Source organism: Falco punctatus (genome assembly GCF_963210335.1).
Source record: "Falco punctatus genome assembly, chromosome: 2".
In the NCBI taxonomy this organism is placed as follows: Eukaryota; Metazoa; Chordata; class Aves; order Falconiformes; family Falconidae; genus Falco; species Falco punctatus.
This window is the reverse complement of record NC_137581.1, coordinates 84,436,854-84,454,999: the sequence shown is the minus strand read 5'-3', so window position 1 is coordinate 84,454,999 and position 18,146 is coordinate 84,436,854. Positions and strand designations below refer to the sequence as shown.

The 18,146-nt window shown below is 39.6% G+C and overlaps 1 protein-coding gene across 1 annotated transcript in view; it reads right to left on the bottom strand.

Moving 5' to 3' along the window:
* Positions 1-1,242: 1,242 nt before the first annotated feature.
* The window catches only part of CFAP47 (cilia and flagella associated protein 47), a 374,253-nt gene continuing 357,349 nt past the window's right edge, over positions 1,243-18,146 (bottom strand). The window contains exon 64 of the mRNA XM_080377676.1: positions 1,243-16,653. Coding sequence (XP_080233802.1) covers positions 16,432-16,653 — 222 coding nt within the window. The 3' untranslated portion in view covers positions 1,243-16,431. The remainder of the gene's footprint in view (positions 16,654-18,146) is intronic.

Sequence of the window (18,146 nt, the reverse complement as noted above, 5' to 3'; positions counted from 1 at the left end):
CCTCTGGTGGCTGTTCAAATATAGATATATTTTTTAAAAAGTTTATGGTTATGCAAACATTTTTTATTTTGTTTTGCAATTTTTATTTCATGCATTAATATGAACAATTTATGTGTTGTGAAGAAAGTGTCTCTGCTTGTTGTAAAGTCTTTGGTTATCTCTGGAAGTCTTTGTTGCTTTGTTAGAAGCTTTTTAATAGAAAAGGTCACCAAAATACATTGCTTAAGCTAGAAGCATCTAGGTTAGAGATAGTCATGGTAAATGACATTACAAAGGCTAATTCAGATAGTTTTGAACACGGATATTTTTGGGTTTAGTATTAGCAATGTAAGCTATATCAATACACTGCCTTGTAAATTAATAGCCCTGCCTTTTTCTTTTAATTTTATTGAGTAATACTGTTTCATAATAACAGTAAAACACTGTGGGCAGTAGATTCCTAGAGGATTATTTATCAGCTTTATGTGTCGTGTCACTCCTGGAAAATGCAGTAATTTTTGTTGGGCTGTATTTTTTAATCATTACAGCTGTCACCCATTGCAACTGCTGTAGCTAAGGCAGCAAATCACTTTGCATTGCAGCTCCCTGTTTTCACAGACTCGTAATTTTCCAGCACAGTCTCCTTTTGGTAGTCAAATGTTCCATGTTTGGTCTATGCACACAGAAGAGAGTGTCTGGAAGCAGAACAGAACCCCATTAAGCTATTTTATTCCTCAGAAAAGGCCTGAGAGAACGTTGTAACGCTATTTTGTGCATGTAAACTGACCCAAGTGTTTAGACATATTATTGCTTGCACAAAACTCTGGCTGTGAGTCCTATGTACTCCCCCAATCATCCATACCACTTCACTGCTCATTTCAAGGAAAATTAGAAACCTGGAAGTCTGCTCACCACTAAAATTATGCCTTTTAGTATCTTGAAATGTCATCAATATCCCACCTTGTGTGGGATACTTGTAGGGCTGGGTCAAGACAGAGTGTGGCAAAAGTCACATCCTTTTTATCTTAGCCCTTAACCCTAAACCTAATACACACTCTAATCCCTCTGTCCTCTAAAAGATGCATGTGACACTTTTCAATGCACATTGAATTTGTTCTGCTACTGTTACCTACCCAGATATAAAGAGTGTCCTAAGTTTTGTTGACTAGGTCAACTTGACATCAAAGTTAGATTTCTATAATCAAGGTATTTCAATGAACACTTCTCCCTAAAAGCGTGTTATCAGTCAGCTGATGTACACAGCTTTATGGTCTTCCTAGCATCATCTGACTTGGTTTTGCTTTTTCTTCGCTTCCAAGGACAGGGTATTTTTAAAAGTGGTCAAGCATTTCAAATTGACATTTTTTACATTCACAGCTCACTGAACAGTGAGTCCTTCAGAGAATCTCAGGAATACTTGTTTGTAAAGCAGTAAAACTGTTAAAGTTATAAAAATTCCATTTCACTTGCATAGAAGAAAATCATGTAACATTTTAAATAGGAACTATAAATACAGATACACCTGTTGATACCTGTTCTTAAAAATTCTGCTAGCATAGATCCTGTGAGAAAAAATTATCATTAGAACAAGGCAGCAAAACTAGATGTCTGCCACATGGAGCTATAGAGACTCAAGCCCCCAGGTATTTATTTGATTTGAACACGTTTTTGTAACATGAGCCAAGAGGAATCCCACTTAGCAGAGCAGTGTGGCATGAAAGTCGCTTCTAAGCCATTTCACAATACTGTAACACCAGTGGATAACCCACAATGAGATAAAAACAACCTTTAGCATCTCAGGTTAGAAGGAAATAGACCTGGCTGGTTTTGGATTGGAAGTGTTATACCTATGGGTATGCCTACAACATGGCTGCAACAGCTGGTGGAAGGGAAAGCATTATGCTGTGACTGACATATCAATTATTAAGGCATCTTTCATTTTTAACAACTGGTGGAGGATGAGATTTCCAATGAGAGTCTACAATGAGTTTTACATACTCAAGGTCACCTTGTATGCTGTGTAGTGCTGAGAGATATAAGGGTAGTTGTGTTTGCACAGAGCTGAAAGACAGTGAAATGGCAGCAGGGGTCTGACAGTGGTACCTGCCAGTACCTTGTTTGTCTCAGAGAGGGGGTGTTTGGGTCAAGCAAAGGTCAGAGATAGCACCAATCATGCACTTGAAAAAACCCACACTATTTTAAGAGCCACTGAAGCTTCCTATTCCTGCTTACTAACCTAGGTGATATCTTATAATTAGGATATATGGTGGTCTTGTGGCCTTACGTGAAAACCACTAACCCTACACCTCACTCCTAGTCACACAACTTGTGTGTTATTGTTCAACATTGAATAGCTTTTTGTTGTTGACTAGAGTATGTGGAAAATCATGTTCTGTATTCTTTTGTTTCATTATATCATAGAAGAGGTAGAGGTGACTGACTTCTAAGTCCTATTAATGGTTTGTCTGATGGAGGATATGAAGCCATTCTTTAAGCCACATAGCTGCATAGAAGCATTCTGTTTTGAAACAGCTTAATTTTAAGTGTGCTTTGAGTAAAGAGCCTTACCTAGCAATTAAATATCATAGAGCACAACTACAGGAACAACTAAATCAATTTTTCATTACATGAAAAATTTTCAGCAAAAACATGTTTATCTACTCAAAATATATAAGCCAGAAGTGTGAAAACCACTCACGAGCAGCTGTGAGTGTTGTAAAGATCTGTGCACAAAGGACCTGCTCTTGTTGCAGTGCTGTCCTGCCAGCCAGTAAAATTACTGCTCACGTGAAGCAGCCTCTCCAGCAGACTGTCACAAAAGGCCTCGCTGTGCAAGCAAATACAAGCGAGCTTGTCTACTCTGCCATCTGTTATTGAGACCTCCTATTACTGCTGAATCATTTTCTTCCCTCAACTTATTTAAGGTTCCTAGCTGGTGTTTTGAGAAATGAGGGTTTGCTTGCCTCTCTGTCTTTCCTTGGGGTGTGAGCGAGCATTAGAAACTGGCATTTTCTATCACAGTCAGGCTGGAAGAGACAGATAGAAGAAGACAGCTGTGTCATGCCTTGATTGTTGAAGGTTTGGATGGAGAAAGAAGAGGCTGACTTTAATGGGAGTCTTACAAAAAAGCCTTGAAGAAGAGCGGGAACAGGAGCAAGACTTGCAAGCCTCCAGCCTGCTACTTCGCAGGGAGAGGAAAAACAAAGAAGCAGCTGGTTGAGACAGCTGAGTAAAGAAGCTGCAAGGTAAAAATAGCAGCATGCTGTCAGTCTCCTAGTGTTGGGTATGAGTGAGAAAACATCATCAGGCAGTTGGGGGCAGCTGAGCCAGGGATGCTCTGTGGGGAAGGGGAAGCAGCTACCAAAGAGCCGTCTCACTGGGAGCCATGTGGCTTTCAGAGGAGCAGGCTCGGGGGTGGTTTTCAACACCCGGATACAATTCTGTAGAGACAGCTTCAAGCCTCGGTTTATAAACTTCAAATTGAATATTTGTGTGAATAAGGCCCTTTTGTCACTGAGGTACATGCAGCTATTTTATGCACTTCCTTGAAAGGGATACCTGCAGGGGTTTTCTGAAGTGCCCTCTGGAGTACAGTATGTCTGCTCTGAGGAGCAGGGGTTCATCCACCACTTCTCTGCTACAGCAATTGAAACAGGTCATTCTAAATGGGAGGTGCGGCATAGTAGGTGCTAAACCCACTACAGTACTGTTTGTGCCACAGGGTTGGGTGTCACGGATTTTTCTGTAAATCCTTTTGCTCATTCAGTAATGACTGCAGCACACAGGCGTCTCTGAATGGCTCGGTGTGCTGAAGGGCCAAGGATGGAGGTCTGTCTGGTTTTTGTTTATCCTTTCATGAACGCCAATGCTATTGAAGGGCATGGCAGTGAGAGTCTTAAACTGTTTATTTACACAGTAAGAATAACATACACATTTTGAAGTGTGGCTCAAATCAGCCTTTAGCAGAGAAAGTAGTTAGGCTCAACAGGTAAACCATGGTATGACCATCCAGGGTGTCATCTGTTGTTGTTCACTCCAGTTGCAGCTGCTGTGAACTGGGGTGTTTGAACCACTGATCTTAATTGTGCTGCACATGTTCTTGGATAAAGAGTGTTATAAAAATGTCGGGAGTATATTCTGTATTTTTAACAATGTTTTGTCTGTATCTTTTTGCTTTTACCTCCTGTCCCTGAACTGCCTGAGGTGAAAAAGTCAGCCTGCACTTCTTCAGAGAAAAAAAAGTATAACTGCGGTTGTTGTTGAGCTAAAGTTTGTAATTTAAGAGCAGGATGCAAGGCAGGAGTGAGCAGGTCACTTCCTAAGCCTGCAACCCTGCACATCCACAGGCTTTGTGGCTCAGCAATGTCTCTGCTCCCTAATTCACTATGCTGCAAAATTGGCTCATGCTGGCTCTGAATCAGCTTCTCAAAGCCCCCCTCCGATTCCATACACCTCTGGACCAGTGCCAGCCCAGCACCACCACAGTTGCATATAACTCCTGCAGCCTACCCTGGCAACAAGGGCTGGGTTTGTAAGGGAATGCGGGTACCCACGCCCGCCACAACACCCAGAAACTGGAGCTGGGCTTTGAAATCTCCCACAGACTGCATGGAGGGAGAGATGCCTTTCAGAAAAGAGGCCCTAACCCCATAGGCAGCAGTGGTTCTGACAGTTTGTACTTGTGTATGCACCAGGAAATAAAGCTGTCCCAGTGGTGCCTTATGTCCTGCACGAGTGCTGAGGATGAGGCTTGGAAGCAAAGCAGTAGTGTCCCACCAGTATTACACCTCAGCCTGCAGGTAAGGCACGTTTAGCCATATGCGTGTGGCTCTGCTCCCGGCTTGTCACAGCTATCTTGGTACCACCAGCTCTGGCATCACTTCTGTTCTGCCCATGATGTCTGGCAGACAGGAGGTGGGTACCAGCTTAGCAGGGTCTGCTCCTTCCATGGAATCCCACCCATCCTACTCTTTTGAGAAATAGTTGAATTTCTTTTTTTTTAAAAGGCAGAAGCAAAAGCTGGCAATAAGACACTGCTGCCCTGTGAAGACAGACAACTTTTTAGAGCATGTCTGTAATAGCAAAATTCGTCTCACCCAAACCAGTGCCTGAGGGACTGTAGCCAAGTGAGACACCAGTGTGGCAGCATGGTGTCTTTACACCTCCTTCAGAAACCATGCAGCACAGAGCAGGGGAGCACATTTCTCTAGTCCAGAGATTAAAGCATTTTTCACTCCTCCTTGTGACTTTTCTCATGGCTATTTAAGAGCTGGGCTAAGGTGCCACCTGTTTGATTTGGCCTGCCTTTGCTATTTAGGGAGGTGGGGAAAACTTGTCTTAGGCTGGCTGTCAGAGTGAAGTACCAAACCGTCTCCCCTCCTGGCCTCTGCCTGGCTGCCTTTGCAGACAGCTGACCTACCGATGGCACACCTCCTGGACGGCCACACTTGGTAGAGCAACATCCAGCAACAAGCAGCAATCAGTAGCCAAGCTACCCTAAAATGTCAAGCTCTAAACCCCCAAAACCTTGCAGCACCGAGTGGAGATCTCACTACATTTGTGTGCTCTGCCTGTTTCATGGGATGTGTACATAAATTAGACAGATTTAAGTGCTAAGCATTTCAGTGATTAAAATAAATCACCATTTTATTCACTAGGCTGTTGCAATAATCTCACGAGAGTTCTTCAGGTCTCATACTTGTCCTTATGGAGGAGGCATAAGGTGAAATTTGAGCTATTTATGTTCCTTTTTAACTATGAGAAGTACCAAGTGCAGAGATAAGATGTCATGCTCAGAGTGGCTCCCTGGGAAACGGATGGTCCCAGACATCCAATTATGTTGATGATACATGTCCTGTGTGAAACCTCTCATCACCAGTGCAGTAGGACTGGAGGCCCTAGTGAACTCTTAACTGTATCATGTTCTGTTGTGTCAATAGTACATATGAAGTGGCTACTCCACTATTAAAATCTGTGTGGCTGTCATGGCTTAAATCGGTAGCCTAGGAGCTTTGGGTGCACTTCAGTCCTCAAAATTTGGATTTCTTTCTCAGCTTTGAAAGCCAAAGCCTTCACGATCCTTCTTCAATCCTGCATAAAGACTCCTGCAAAGATATGCCAAAAAGTCATGGGCCTTACCTGGTGTGAAATTACTAGTGCAGAGTGCCCCATCTGCCACTGAGATACAGCTGCATGGTGCAAAGCAGTGACAATGACTTGGTGGCAGCTTCCTATCACAAATGTCCACAGGAATTCAATCACAAAAAATATTATTCTTGTCCATAAGGCCGTAATTCATTGGCTATTATTCTTTCTGGACTGTGTTACATGTTGAATCCTCCAGAGCCTAATTGCATCCTGTTGCTGTCAAGTCACTGCTTGGAGAAAAGAACAGGAATGAGCCCGGGCTCCCCAGGACTCTAAATCTGCAGGCAGTAAACAAGTCTAAGGCCTTAAGTCAGACATGCTGTCAAATTATAGGAACTATACCATTTTTACCAACTTCCTACAAGTCTGCCTTGACACCCAAAGGGATCCTTAGAGCAGTTCTTCCTCTGCTTCAGTTGTACTGCCACTAACAGAGATTGAAGTGGAAGAGCCTCCAGCTTAAACCCTTTTTTCTCTCTTTCACACCCAGGCAGTTAACTGAAATACAGGGACTTGCAGTTTTTTATGGTAGGAGGAGAAATTGATGATGAAGAGGCGCATCTGTGACATGAAATCCAAATTCTGCAAAGACAACAGGAGACAGGATCTCAGATTTTTATGCCCTGTTTCAGCCAGGACCTCCATCCCCAAGGACTCACTCCATATTGCCCTGCCAATGAAATTCTCATATCTGTTTTTGCCATGTCTTATTTTCCACTCCTCAAGTTGCACCAGGGAAGGTTTAGATTGGACATTAGGAAAAAATTCTTCACTAAAAGGGTTATTGAGCATTGGAACGGGCTGCCCAAGGAAGTGGTTGAGTCACCTTCCCTGGATATATTTAAAAGATGTATAGATGTGATACTTAGGGACATGGTTTAGTGGTGGATTTGGCAGTGCTAGGATGGATGGACTGGGTGGTCTTAAAGGTCTTTTCCAACCTAAATGATTTTGTGATTCTTTATGCTTTACATGGGCTCTTCTCAGCCAGGTGTGCCTTTAGTATAAGCAACACTTTGCACAGAGTAAAGATGACATTGCATGCAACATGTTAAAGGGTTTTTACGATTACTTCATAAAATGAAGAATAATGGTTCTTTCTCTCCTCCCTTGACCTCCAGTTTTAACAGGTCCTAAAGGAGCCCATTTTCCCATTTGCAGTCAGGTGCTGGTCAGTCATTTGAGCTCAGCAGCTGTAGCACAGCTGGCATGCACAGCAAATCCCTTGATAACAGCCTGCATTGCCTTGTTGTGGGTTTGTACTTGGAAACCATGTATGCACAATCCTCTTCTGCCTCCCTGTTTTCAGTACTCTTACACATTTTCCTCAGCCTCTTTAGAAGTCTAATTTGGTTTTGTTTTCTGCATTTAAAATAGCATTCCTTTCAAAATGGAACGGTTTGGGGATTGCCACCACAGCATGACTCTGGGAGGGGGAAAGTCAGCAGAGACCTGTTTGTCTCCCTACTCAGGCTTCATTTCTTTTTGTTGTTTCTGTTTGCTGGTTAGTTTTCTAGCTGAGTAATTTTATTTTAGATGCTTGAAAACATGTCAGGTTTGCCAGCGGAGTTGAACAGCATGGCCCTACCTGTGACCCAGTGGTGTTCCCACCAGCAAAAGTCACTTGCTGGTGTAGTCCAAGACCATTCCTAAAACAGAATAAGATGTATCAATAAAAGTGTTTTGCCATCAGACAGATTGTAATTATCACTTTTCCATTAAGTTGAGGCAGTTCTTTGGCATCTTATTCAAATTTCTCATGAGAATAGATACGTTAGTAAATGTTGGATTAGGCAATTACTTTGGAGTTAATAGGTGAAAGTATTAAGAATGTTTTGGTCACTGAGGGTAAATTAGGGCAGTTATAAAGGGTACCTTCACAGTCTTAGTGTCTGTAGTTTTCTACCTGATATTCAGGACATTTTATTTCATAAATTGATTATATGAGGATATGGTGGTATTTATTCTTATGTGACACTGAGAAATGAATCACACCCCAAATCCTACAGGAATCTGTGGTACTGAATTCTGGCAAAGTCCAGGGTGTTTTTTGTTTGTTTCTTTCCTTCTTCTAATGTTAAATTGTACCTGTGATCTGCACTCTAGGCATGCTGACCTCTCTGGCACCCACAGCTGATGATCATCTCCACACTTACCGTGTTAATTACTTGTTAGAATAATTAACTGGAAGAGCACCTAATCAGTGTCAGATGTTTTGGGGTTGTTTTTCGGATTGCAACTGCAGCTGGGCTCCCAAATTTACAATCTTGGTTATTTTGCCCGGGAAGGGACAATCTGTTCTTTATCCAGTCACCAGTTCATCAGCACTTGCTTGCATTTTTCTAGCCCAAAGCTGTGGTGCATGACCTGACTACACCACCGCCCCTGCCCCCGGAGCTTCTGGGTGAGTATGCATTAGTTTTGGGAAGGATTGAAAGCTATTGGTTAACTTTTTCTTTCCTACTGTACATCTACATTATTCTTCTCAAGGAGAAGCAAAGTGATATCTCAGAGTTAGTGTATTTACATGCTAATGTTTAGATACATGTAATATTTATTTAAAGGAGAACAGTGAGGGATGGAAGGTGATATTTGTGTCAATAACTGTGACTGGCATCTGGGAAGAAAGCTTTGCTGCTTCTTCAGGTTTTATTGAACATTGCAGTGTGGAGATTTCTCATTTTTAATTTATTTAAATGATGATCATTACCTGCTCACAAGGTCAACACTAGTTGTTTCTTTATGTTACCTTCATACTACGTTAAAAATACCACTCTCTTCAATGCTCTTGAACTACTTTTCCTAGACAGTTCTATAGTGTGGCAAGATACAGCCTTGCTAAATTTATCCTGATAAGGATTTTAATTTCCTTGTATACATCCTGGAAATTAACCAAATGCAGTGAAATTTTGTTGGGGAACTGAGTTCTTTTTAACCACCTGACTGTCTTTTGTCCAAGTGACAGTACTAAATATAATTCTATCAGATACAAGTCTGTCTAATTTAAGGGAGCAGAGTATTTGTTTTTTTAATTGCTCCTCTTCAACATTGTAAATGCAGTATTTGAGCTGGTATCTGGTAGTTATGCTGCTAACGTGCTTTGGGAGCCATGCATTCTTGCACCCACATCCTTACAAATCTCCTCACTGGCCTCCTCCCCTCCAAACACACTTTCAATATATTTTTATGGAACTGTGCCACTTCCACAGTGTTACAGTGAAGTTAAGGGCTATTCTATCTTTTCTGCTCTACAGCCAGAATTACAATAGTCCTTCTCTCAAGGTACTGTTCCTTGACAATATGGTTTTTATTTTGGTTCTTTCTGTAAGAGATTTGAGCTATGTTTGGTATTTGTTTATTTCTATTGTTGGACAATTTCTTTGGCTGATTTTCCTTGATGCATCACTGGGATCTGCACTGTTCCTTTCCCCAGTTTTACTATAATTTTTCTTACTCTTTACATTGTGACAGAGATACTGTCATAGTGCTGACAGTCCTGGCTTATGCCTGTGACTGGCCCAAGTGTTCCTTAACACCTGCTGATTTTTTTTCCTCCTGTTTCTAGTTTAAATAATCCTCCATAACCTTGTCAGTTTTCTATGCCAGCTGTCTTGTCCTACTTTCTTTAAGGTGGAGCTATTCCTCATTCACAAGCTTTCTCTTCCCAAATAATTCCAGCAAGCCCTCTGCATTCATATTTTCCCTCTTCGTGCTGCTTTTAATTCATTAATTCAAACAGTGATAATCTACCTACTTGATTCTATCATTAATCCTCTCTGTTAAGAATCAAGTTGGTTTGATTTTTTTTTTTTTTTTTTTTTTTTACATTTTGGGAAGATGGGAACTGCAGCCAACCATCATTCTAGATGCATGAGATTATAGGTAAAATCTCCACCCAAGAGCAACATTGAAATTCACTATCATCAGTAAACTAAATGCAGATTTCCTCTTTGTAATTTATTCTTGTTAATACAAACCTGGGGAAGGGGTGCAAAGATATTTTGCAGCATGCTCTGAAAGTTAAGATAGGGATTATATGGGACCAGAAATTAATTATATTTAAAGCCATGGGACCCCCAGCAGCAATAACACTCAGCTGTTCCCTCTTATTTACAGCAGCATAGCTCTGGCTTAAATGCTGCTACTGATCTTCGCAGCCGTAGCACCACAGCACAAGGGGGGAGTGAGGGAGAGGGAACGGTAGGCAATTTAATTGCAGCCTTTTGTCCTCTACAGTCCAAGGGAGGAGCATAGATGGGCTTTGTAATTCCAGGCACCTCCTGCCACTAACTTGAGGAGTTTGACTTCTGTGACCTGCAAATGATGAAACAGCTCTTACAGATGTTGCACCCCAAATTAATAATACTTTTAACAAGCTAATCTAATGTTTCTGCAGCCTATTTTTGTCTCAGTACAGTGACACCATGTCACCTAGCAATTAATCTCTGATAGGGCAATGATCATAGCCACTGTGTTTAGATAGTGTTTTCTATGGGAAAAGAGGTTGCTTTAGAAATAATTTCTATCTAATATTCTTTACAACGAAGATCTAATTTTGTAGCTCTGACCTTGATTGTCTTTGTTTCCCCCTCGCAATATCCTTTCTATGTAATTCAGATTCAGTTTCACTAAGGATTGTTTCATAATTATGAATAACTGGTAGCTTAGCACAATAAGACTCAGGCATGGGCAAGGTAGCCTTTTCTTTGGGTTTGATGTGTTGGTTTTTTTAAGATAGAAAACATTAGGGCAGAAATAAGATAATGATAAATGGAATGCAAATACCAATTAATGCTAGCCAGGTAGCTGCATGGATCAGAAAAGAATTTTAAAATCGAAGGGTTTACATTTGAATCCAACAGTTTGTGCCAGGAGCAATGTCAGACTGCTGAGTCAGTGCTGTCCACATATTTACCGGGTATTCAAGCCACTACCCACATATATGCTCTGAATTATGAAGCACACGCCTGACTGCCTGCACATTCAGCTTGATATTCCAAGTGCATAGTTTTTCACATATGTATTTATTTTACATTTCAAGGAATAAAAATAATCACTATTTTATTCTTACATAAGATGTACATATGTTAACTCTGTAATATAGCACCCAATGCTTTGGACAGATTTCTGTGCAATGCCCTTGGTGTCCATGGCCTGCCGTGACCTCACCACACTGTCATCATGCCATGGTCTCAAAACGTAAAATACCCTACTATAGGAAATTTGACACTATCAGTATTACAATAACTGCAGTAATGTAAATTGCAGAAGAATATGTTTCATGTCAGTGGAAGCAGAAAAGCTAGTAGATGAATTGGATTCCTTTTTAGATGAATCTTCTATGGATCAGCAGGTTTATTCAGAGTTATTTAAAAAGCAGTTAACATTCCATTAGCAACAAACTGTGATCTGTGTCAGCAGTAAAGCACTGTTCAGTCATTTATTTTAGAATGAGCAGTCACTGCAGGGAGAAATAAAATTATTAAATGTCTTACAAGAAAATAAATAGTAAGGCAAAGCCAGGGATTTTCTGTCTTATTCCTCCTAGGAATATTTATTAATATAGAGTGATTTTTCTTTCCTTGTGTTTGCTATATGCAGAATGAGTCAGAAGCTTCCATTTCTTCTGATAGTTTGGGTTTGTGATCAAAGATGAAAAAAGTGCATGCTCAGATTTGGCTGCTGCCGTGTTATTTTATTCAAGCAGAAACATTGTTGGTTCAGCATTATGTCCTCTGCTAACCTGGCTTCAGTCCCAAAGAGCTGTCTTAGAATAATACCTTTCCTTGCAGCTAGCAGTAAAAATGTATATGGCCCCACACCCCAATGAGCTTTTCACCTGATCATGATTATTTTCAGCCCTTAAAGCAGTCTTCATCTCTCAGTTCTCCTGACTCACACAAAATCTGCACTGACACAGTGTGCTGGTTTTACTTGGGTAGTTATTTTCTTCGTAGTACTTAGTACAGGGCTATGTTTTGGATTTGTGCTGGAAATAGCGTTAATAATTCAAGGATGTTTTCATTATTGCTGAGCAGTGCTCGCACAGGGTCAGGGCCTTTCCTGCTCCTCACCCCACCCCACCAGGAGCAGGCTGGGGGGGCACAAGGAGCTGGGAGGGGACACAGCCAGGACAGCTGGCCCCAAATGACCAGCGCTATATCCCACACCACGTGGCGTCATGCTCCGCACGTAAAACTGGAGCAAGAAGGAAGGGGGGGACATCTGGCATTGTGGCATTTGTCTTCCCAAGTAACCGTTACGTGTGATGGAGCCTGGCTGTCCTGGGGATGGCTGAACACCTGCCTGCCCATGGGCAGTGGTGAATGAATTCCTTGTTTTGTTTTGCTTGTGCAAGCAGCTTTTGCTTTACCATTAGACTGTCTTCATGTTAAACCACGAGTTTTTGTACTTTTGTCTTTCCAGTTCTCTCCCTGTTTCCACCAGGGAGAGGGGGCAAGTGGCTGCCTGGGGCCGAGCTGCAGTGTGAGGTTAAACCATGATACACAGGAGTTAATGTAAGGCTCTTATTATTCTGGAAGGGTGTTTGATACTCTAAAACCTTTTTATAACTGGTGAGATCAGGTATGGAATAGTCTTAAAGTGTCATTGATACCATGGCTAGCCAGACATGAGCAGAACAAGCAATCTTGAAATCTTCTGAGTTATGTGGCAGCAAAAACTATGCCAAGCTGAGGTACTAACAGCAGGCATCCTAAAAACATTTCCATGTTATCCTTGTCATTCTCTATGTAGTATTGTGCCAAATAGAGGTCAGCCAAACATCAAACAGTTGGAAGTTTGATTGCTTTTGCATTGTTTTGAAGTTAATGCTCTGACTGTACGGTCCTGCAGTTCCCTTGGGCAGATTGTCCCCACTACTGGACATGTCACTTAAAAGCAAGAGCTCAACCATTGCAAAAGCTGCACAGTATTTTACTAATAAATTTAAATGTAGTTCCCATTCTCAAAGTAACCAATTCTACATTACACAATAATGTCGCTTCATAAGGCTTTAATCCTTTTCTCTAACTGCTCTGAAAGTGAATCATTATACAGAGACATAAGGAGACAAGGGAGAAAGCAATATAAATGAACAGGTAGGTGGTGACCAGTTAGCTAACTAGTATTTGTGGTAAGTCAGTAACAAGCAGATGCACAGCTGACTCGTAAGTGTCATATAAGACTATGATTAAGACATTTGTCTTAAAAACTTTCATTTTGTGATTTTGATATTTTTATATGTCAAAATATATAAGTGGGGTCAGTACAAGTAATTTCAGATGTCTAATCAAAATCAGCAATTAGAAAAGAAGCGCTAGTATTTACAGTTATAATCAATAACCCCCTGTTTCCCTGAGATTCTGCTGTACCAGCACAGATTAATGTGAAGGGAGATGCTCCTTTCTTCATCCTTCCAGAATAAAGGACCCTGAAGGGTGTTCTAGTGTGAAGAAACAAACTTTTTTTTTTTTTCCCCCTCTTTCAGTTTCTGCTAGTAGTTGCTCTGGTGTGGCATGAGGGCATAGGCATTGCGAAAGCTACTTCAAAAGCCATAACCTCGAGGTTGTGTTCATTCTCTCCCATTTATTTGTAAGAAGATTACGGTATTAAATAGTAATTTTGAATGATTTCTAAACTAAGCCACTTAGACTGCTTTTTTATAGACCTGAGGCCTAACTGCAACAATTGTTTTTAGACCTGTCTCCAATAGTTAAACCCCTTTACAGATTACATTTTTAAGGTTTGGGGTAATGGCAAGCAGCTTGCCCAGCTGTTCGGAAGCTCAGACTTAATGGTGGGTTTGAAAGCTTGCAAGTGAATTCTTCAAGTTTAAATAATAAAAGCAGCATTTTATAATCTTTTGTCATGTCAGTTCTTTCCTGCCATGAGTTGAAACTCCAAGATTTTCAATATGGTTCAGTAATTCTAGTAAAAAGGAGGAAGCAAGTAATGAATAAAACTGATCATTCCGGAAATCTTCCAGTGGTGCTGCATAGAAACTAGTTTTTAAGAGATGTACTTAGATTTAGCACTTGTGTTATAAAGAATACAGTCACATCACTGACAGAAGTGCAAAGCATCAAGCCAGGAAGTAAAAAGGAATTTATTTTTAATAGACGGTTTACATAGTGTAATCCATAAATGCATGCAGATAATATGTAAAACATTGTGGATGTTACAACCACACAAATAAAATGGTCTTTCTTTAAATCACCTTTGCAAGTATATTCTTAATACCAGGAGAAACATTTTTAGTTCTGTTTAAAGTCCACAAGAAATATAAAAAAATGCAATATATTTTTAATAGTAGGTACAAATTCAGCTGCTGATGGCATATCTTGCATAACTCATGAGTGATTTTGTACACAATGGAAAAAAACCCTGTAATCTGGTGTAGAAAGAATAGATTGTTTCCTTCTTAAGAGAGAAAATATAATTAAATGACATCTTTGAAAACACCCATCAGATATCTTATAGTATTTGCATATGGATTTTTTTAAATGTTGGAATGTATGACAGAATTTGAAAATCTACATATAGCAGAAAGTGCAGGCAAGCAAATTGTGAAATTATATTTCTGGGGTGACCATCATTTAATTTTTAAGTGATTCACCTATATGCCACCTGCTAATCCATCTTTGGTAGAATTACAAAGCTTTAAGCATCTTGCAAACAAGTGTAATTTCAAATAGGAAACCAAAACTTTAAAGAAGTGAAAGAAGGAAAACAAATCTTTTACAAAGAAAAGTTGTCTTTGAAATGTTTTCTGAACATCAATAATCTGTTGAGAAAGCATTGCATATTTCTGATCCATAAATTCTGATTTCTTACAGAGAAACATTTGCTTTGTTTATATATGCAGATAGAGCCTTCCTACAAAATCTAGTTATATCTGTGGTCCCAGCAGTATTTAAGGTGAATGTTGCAAAAGCTTCTTAAAGTCTTTTAGATGTATACTAGATATCATTATTGACAATATCTTTCCTGTGTTGCATCCTGAATTTGTACGGCAGATTTTATTCTTGCTTCTGATTGCCTGGTTTCTGACCAAAATGGGGCACAGTACATTTAGAAGGAGATATTAAACAGTGCCATTGCTGCTTTACATGTTCCCAACATTTTCTGTAATAGCTTCTCTAAAATGGGTGGCATAAACAAAATCCTCAAGCACATTGCAGTGAAATGGTTTTATTGGTGCTCATTTACACTGACCTACATAGGTTGTTCTCAGGCTCCCCATTCCTGAGCAATGATGCTCATTCTGTATTTGTGCCAAGAAAGCACTTAATCTGTGGCAAGCCATTTTTTTGTTAAAGTACATTCTGCCATCAAAATAAAGGCACAAATACAATTTATATTCTACTAGTAAGATCAGGAAAAACAGTCCCAATGAAGAAAGAAGGCACGAGTTACCCATCCAGTGATCTTACAAAGCATGTCTGCATAGATCTAATTTTCCACAATACATCAAGAACGATCTTGATTCCTCAGCGCCCATTTAAAGTCACCTATGGATGGGAAGAATGGAAATCAAAACACAGTATGAATGACACCTCTGGTTTGTTTATTTTAGGTGAAAAAAGTAAACTCTGGCTCCATTGCTCACTGTCTCTTCATAACCTTCTGTATTTCAATACTCTGAAGGACTCTGAAACTTACTCACAACAAAAGTACTGAGAAAGGACATTATATTTTCATTCTATCATTATGTAAGATTTTGAAGTGTTATAGGATGAATAAATCCTTATTTTAGAGCAGAGATGTAATAATGAAATTTGCCGAAGCTAGAGAATCTGAAAGGCATTCAAGCTCTGGACCTATGACAGGTAAGCATGTTTTACCTTAGCAAGATAGTGCAGACTTTGTGTAAGCAGTTTATTGTGGAAGAGGTCAGGATTGGTTTTGCTTGATTGATTTGCATGGGTGCAATATGTTGAACATCACACAGAATGTTTATTAAATTTTCCTATTAAAATCTTACTATACTAATATCCATTAGAAAGCGAAGCATTAGTCTGAATTCCCCAGTTTTCAAGACATATTTTTCCACTCAAAGTTTTGTTCTCATTAGAACTTGCTGTCATCTGTATGATATACATAAACTGTTAGGTAAGCATCCTAAATCCCTCATAGAAAAATAAGAATATGACTAGAGCTGAGGCACTCTGAATCTTCCATATAAAACATATAATCAATGCATATTGTATTTGCTTAAAAACAACAACAACAACAACCATATCCTCTTTTTATCTGCAGAATTTATTTGACAGATATGTCTTCCCTCAGCAAAGAAATAACTGATCATAAATTTATCTTTTTTGTCTTCAGGACCAAAGGTGCCCCCTTGATTGGTGAGGATACTCCAGTGGTGATAAGTTTCAGATTTTCACGTATAAAATTACGTTGTCGAACTGTGGCTGATCTTATGTAACTGCTAGTAGAAACAACTTTTGCTGGGCTTGTAGGTGGTATGGTCTGTGGAGGCAGTCCATTGATTTCATATGTCCACTGCATTGATTGTGTCTGAAAATAATGAACAGAGACATAGAAAAAGACGTCAGTGATCAAACACCTTGAAAATTTGACAGTGATTTACTATGTTGCACTGATTTAAAAAGATATTTTTTATATCCTTTTCCGTATAAGGTACCGGAATAACACAGAATGATAACTGCACTCCTGGAACACAGAGAACTGAAAACACATTTAACTTTATTCAGGACCAGGCATAACAAAGGTGAAAAATTTAGCTTCCTGGCTGATCTAAATTTCCCTTTTTATTCAGTAAACCCCATACCTTTGTATGTTGTTCGAAGATAATTATTCCACAGTAAAATATAAATGTCTCATGTTTATTTTGTAGGTTTTAATTGCTGCTCTGCTATTGGTAATAATGGTATTATCAAATGGTAGAATTTTTGCATTAAAATAATGAAAAAAATAAAAGAAAAGGAGTCTGAGTATGCACAAGAGAGTTGCACTTTCATGTTGAAATCTCTAGTTTGAAGAATATTTGTGTGAATTGAAAATGACACTATTTGTTTGCTTTCTGTTTATAACTGGTCTCTAGGAATGGAGCATATGTTCCTGTGTCATGTCTTGTAACGCTTGAATACTTGATTCTTACAGAGTATGTGATTCTTACTCTTACCACATATCCCATCTATCAATAATTAAGGACTACTATATCTGTGTGTATGAAGGCTACACTGCTGTCTATCTGTCACGCTTCACTTGTGTTCTGAAGCAGAATTTTGATTGCTAAAAACTTATGTGTAACTATTGCAGATCTTTCAGTCATTTTTCTTTCAAAATGTATCACTTTAATTCTTGAAAGCAGGTCTTTATTCCAAGTCCAGCATTTTCCTGTCATAACATCTAGGAAAAGGTCTATTCAAGGTTTTCAGTTTTCTGTTCTCCTTTTCTTTAAAAAAAAAAAAACACCCAACACATCCCAAAAATAAATTACAGAAATATTACAAACCCCAAAGATATTACAGACTCTCAAATTATGTGTCATAATGTCGAGCTTTGTACTATTCAAAAGAAAGACAAAACATTGCATGCCCACTTCAGGCATGCACCGTCATCTATTCCTTTGCACTCGGTGACCGGAAATCCTGGGGTTTATGTCTGGGGCTTTTTTTTCCTTCCAATGCAAAACTTGTAGCGAAGACTGAGTTAAAAATATGACATGATAAAGGTCTATTAAAATAGATTGTATTAAATTGTATGAAAATATTTTAATATAATTTACGGGACATTTTTTTTATACAGAACACAGAACATAGCACATGTACAGAGTGCCTATGTACGTAGCAGTGGAGTTACATTAAGTAAGTGATATTTCCAGATTCCCAAGATCTGCCTTTCTGCGTTTGGCACAGCACTGTAATCCATGCAACGCAAGCCATGCTGCTTGTGGTTCTAGAACAGGTATATTGGTGCTAGGCTTTTACGTCACACTGTGTTGAACTACACAGACATGGCTTGCAGATCACCTTTCACTCCTGCTT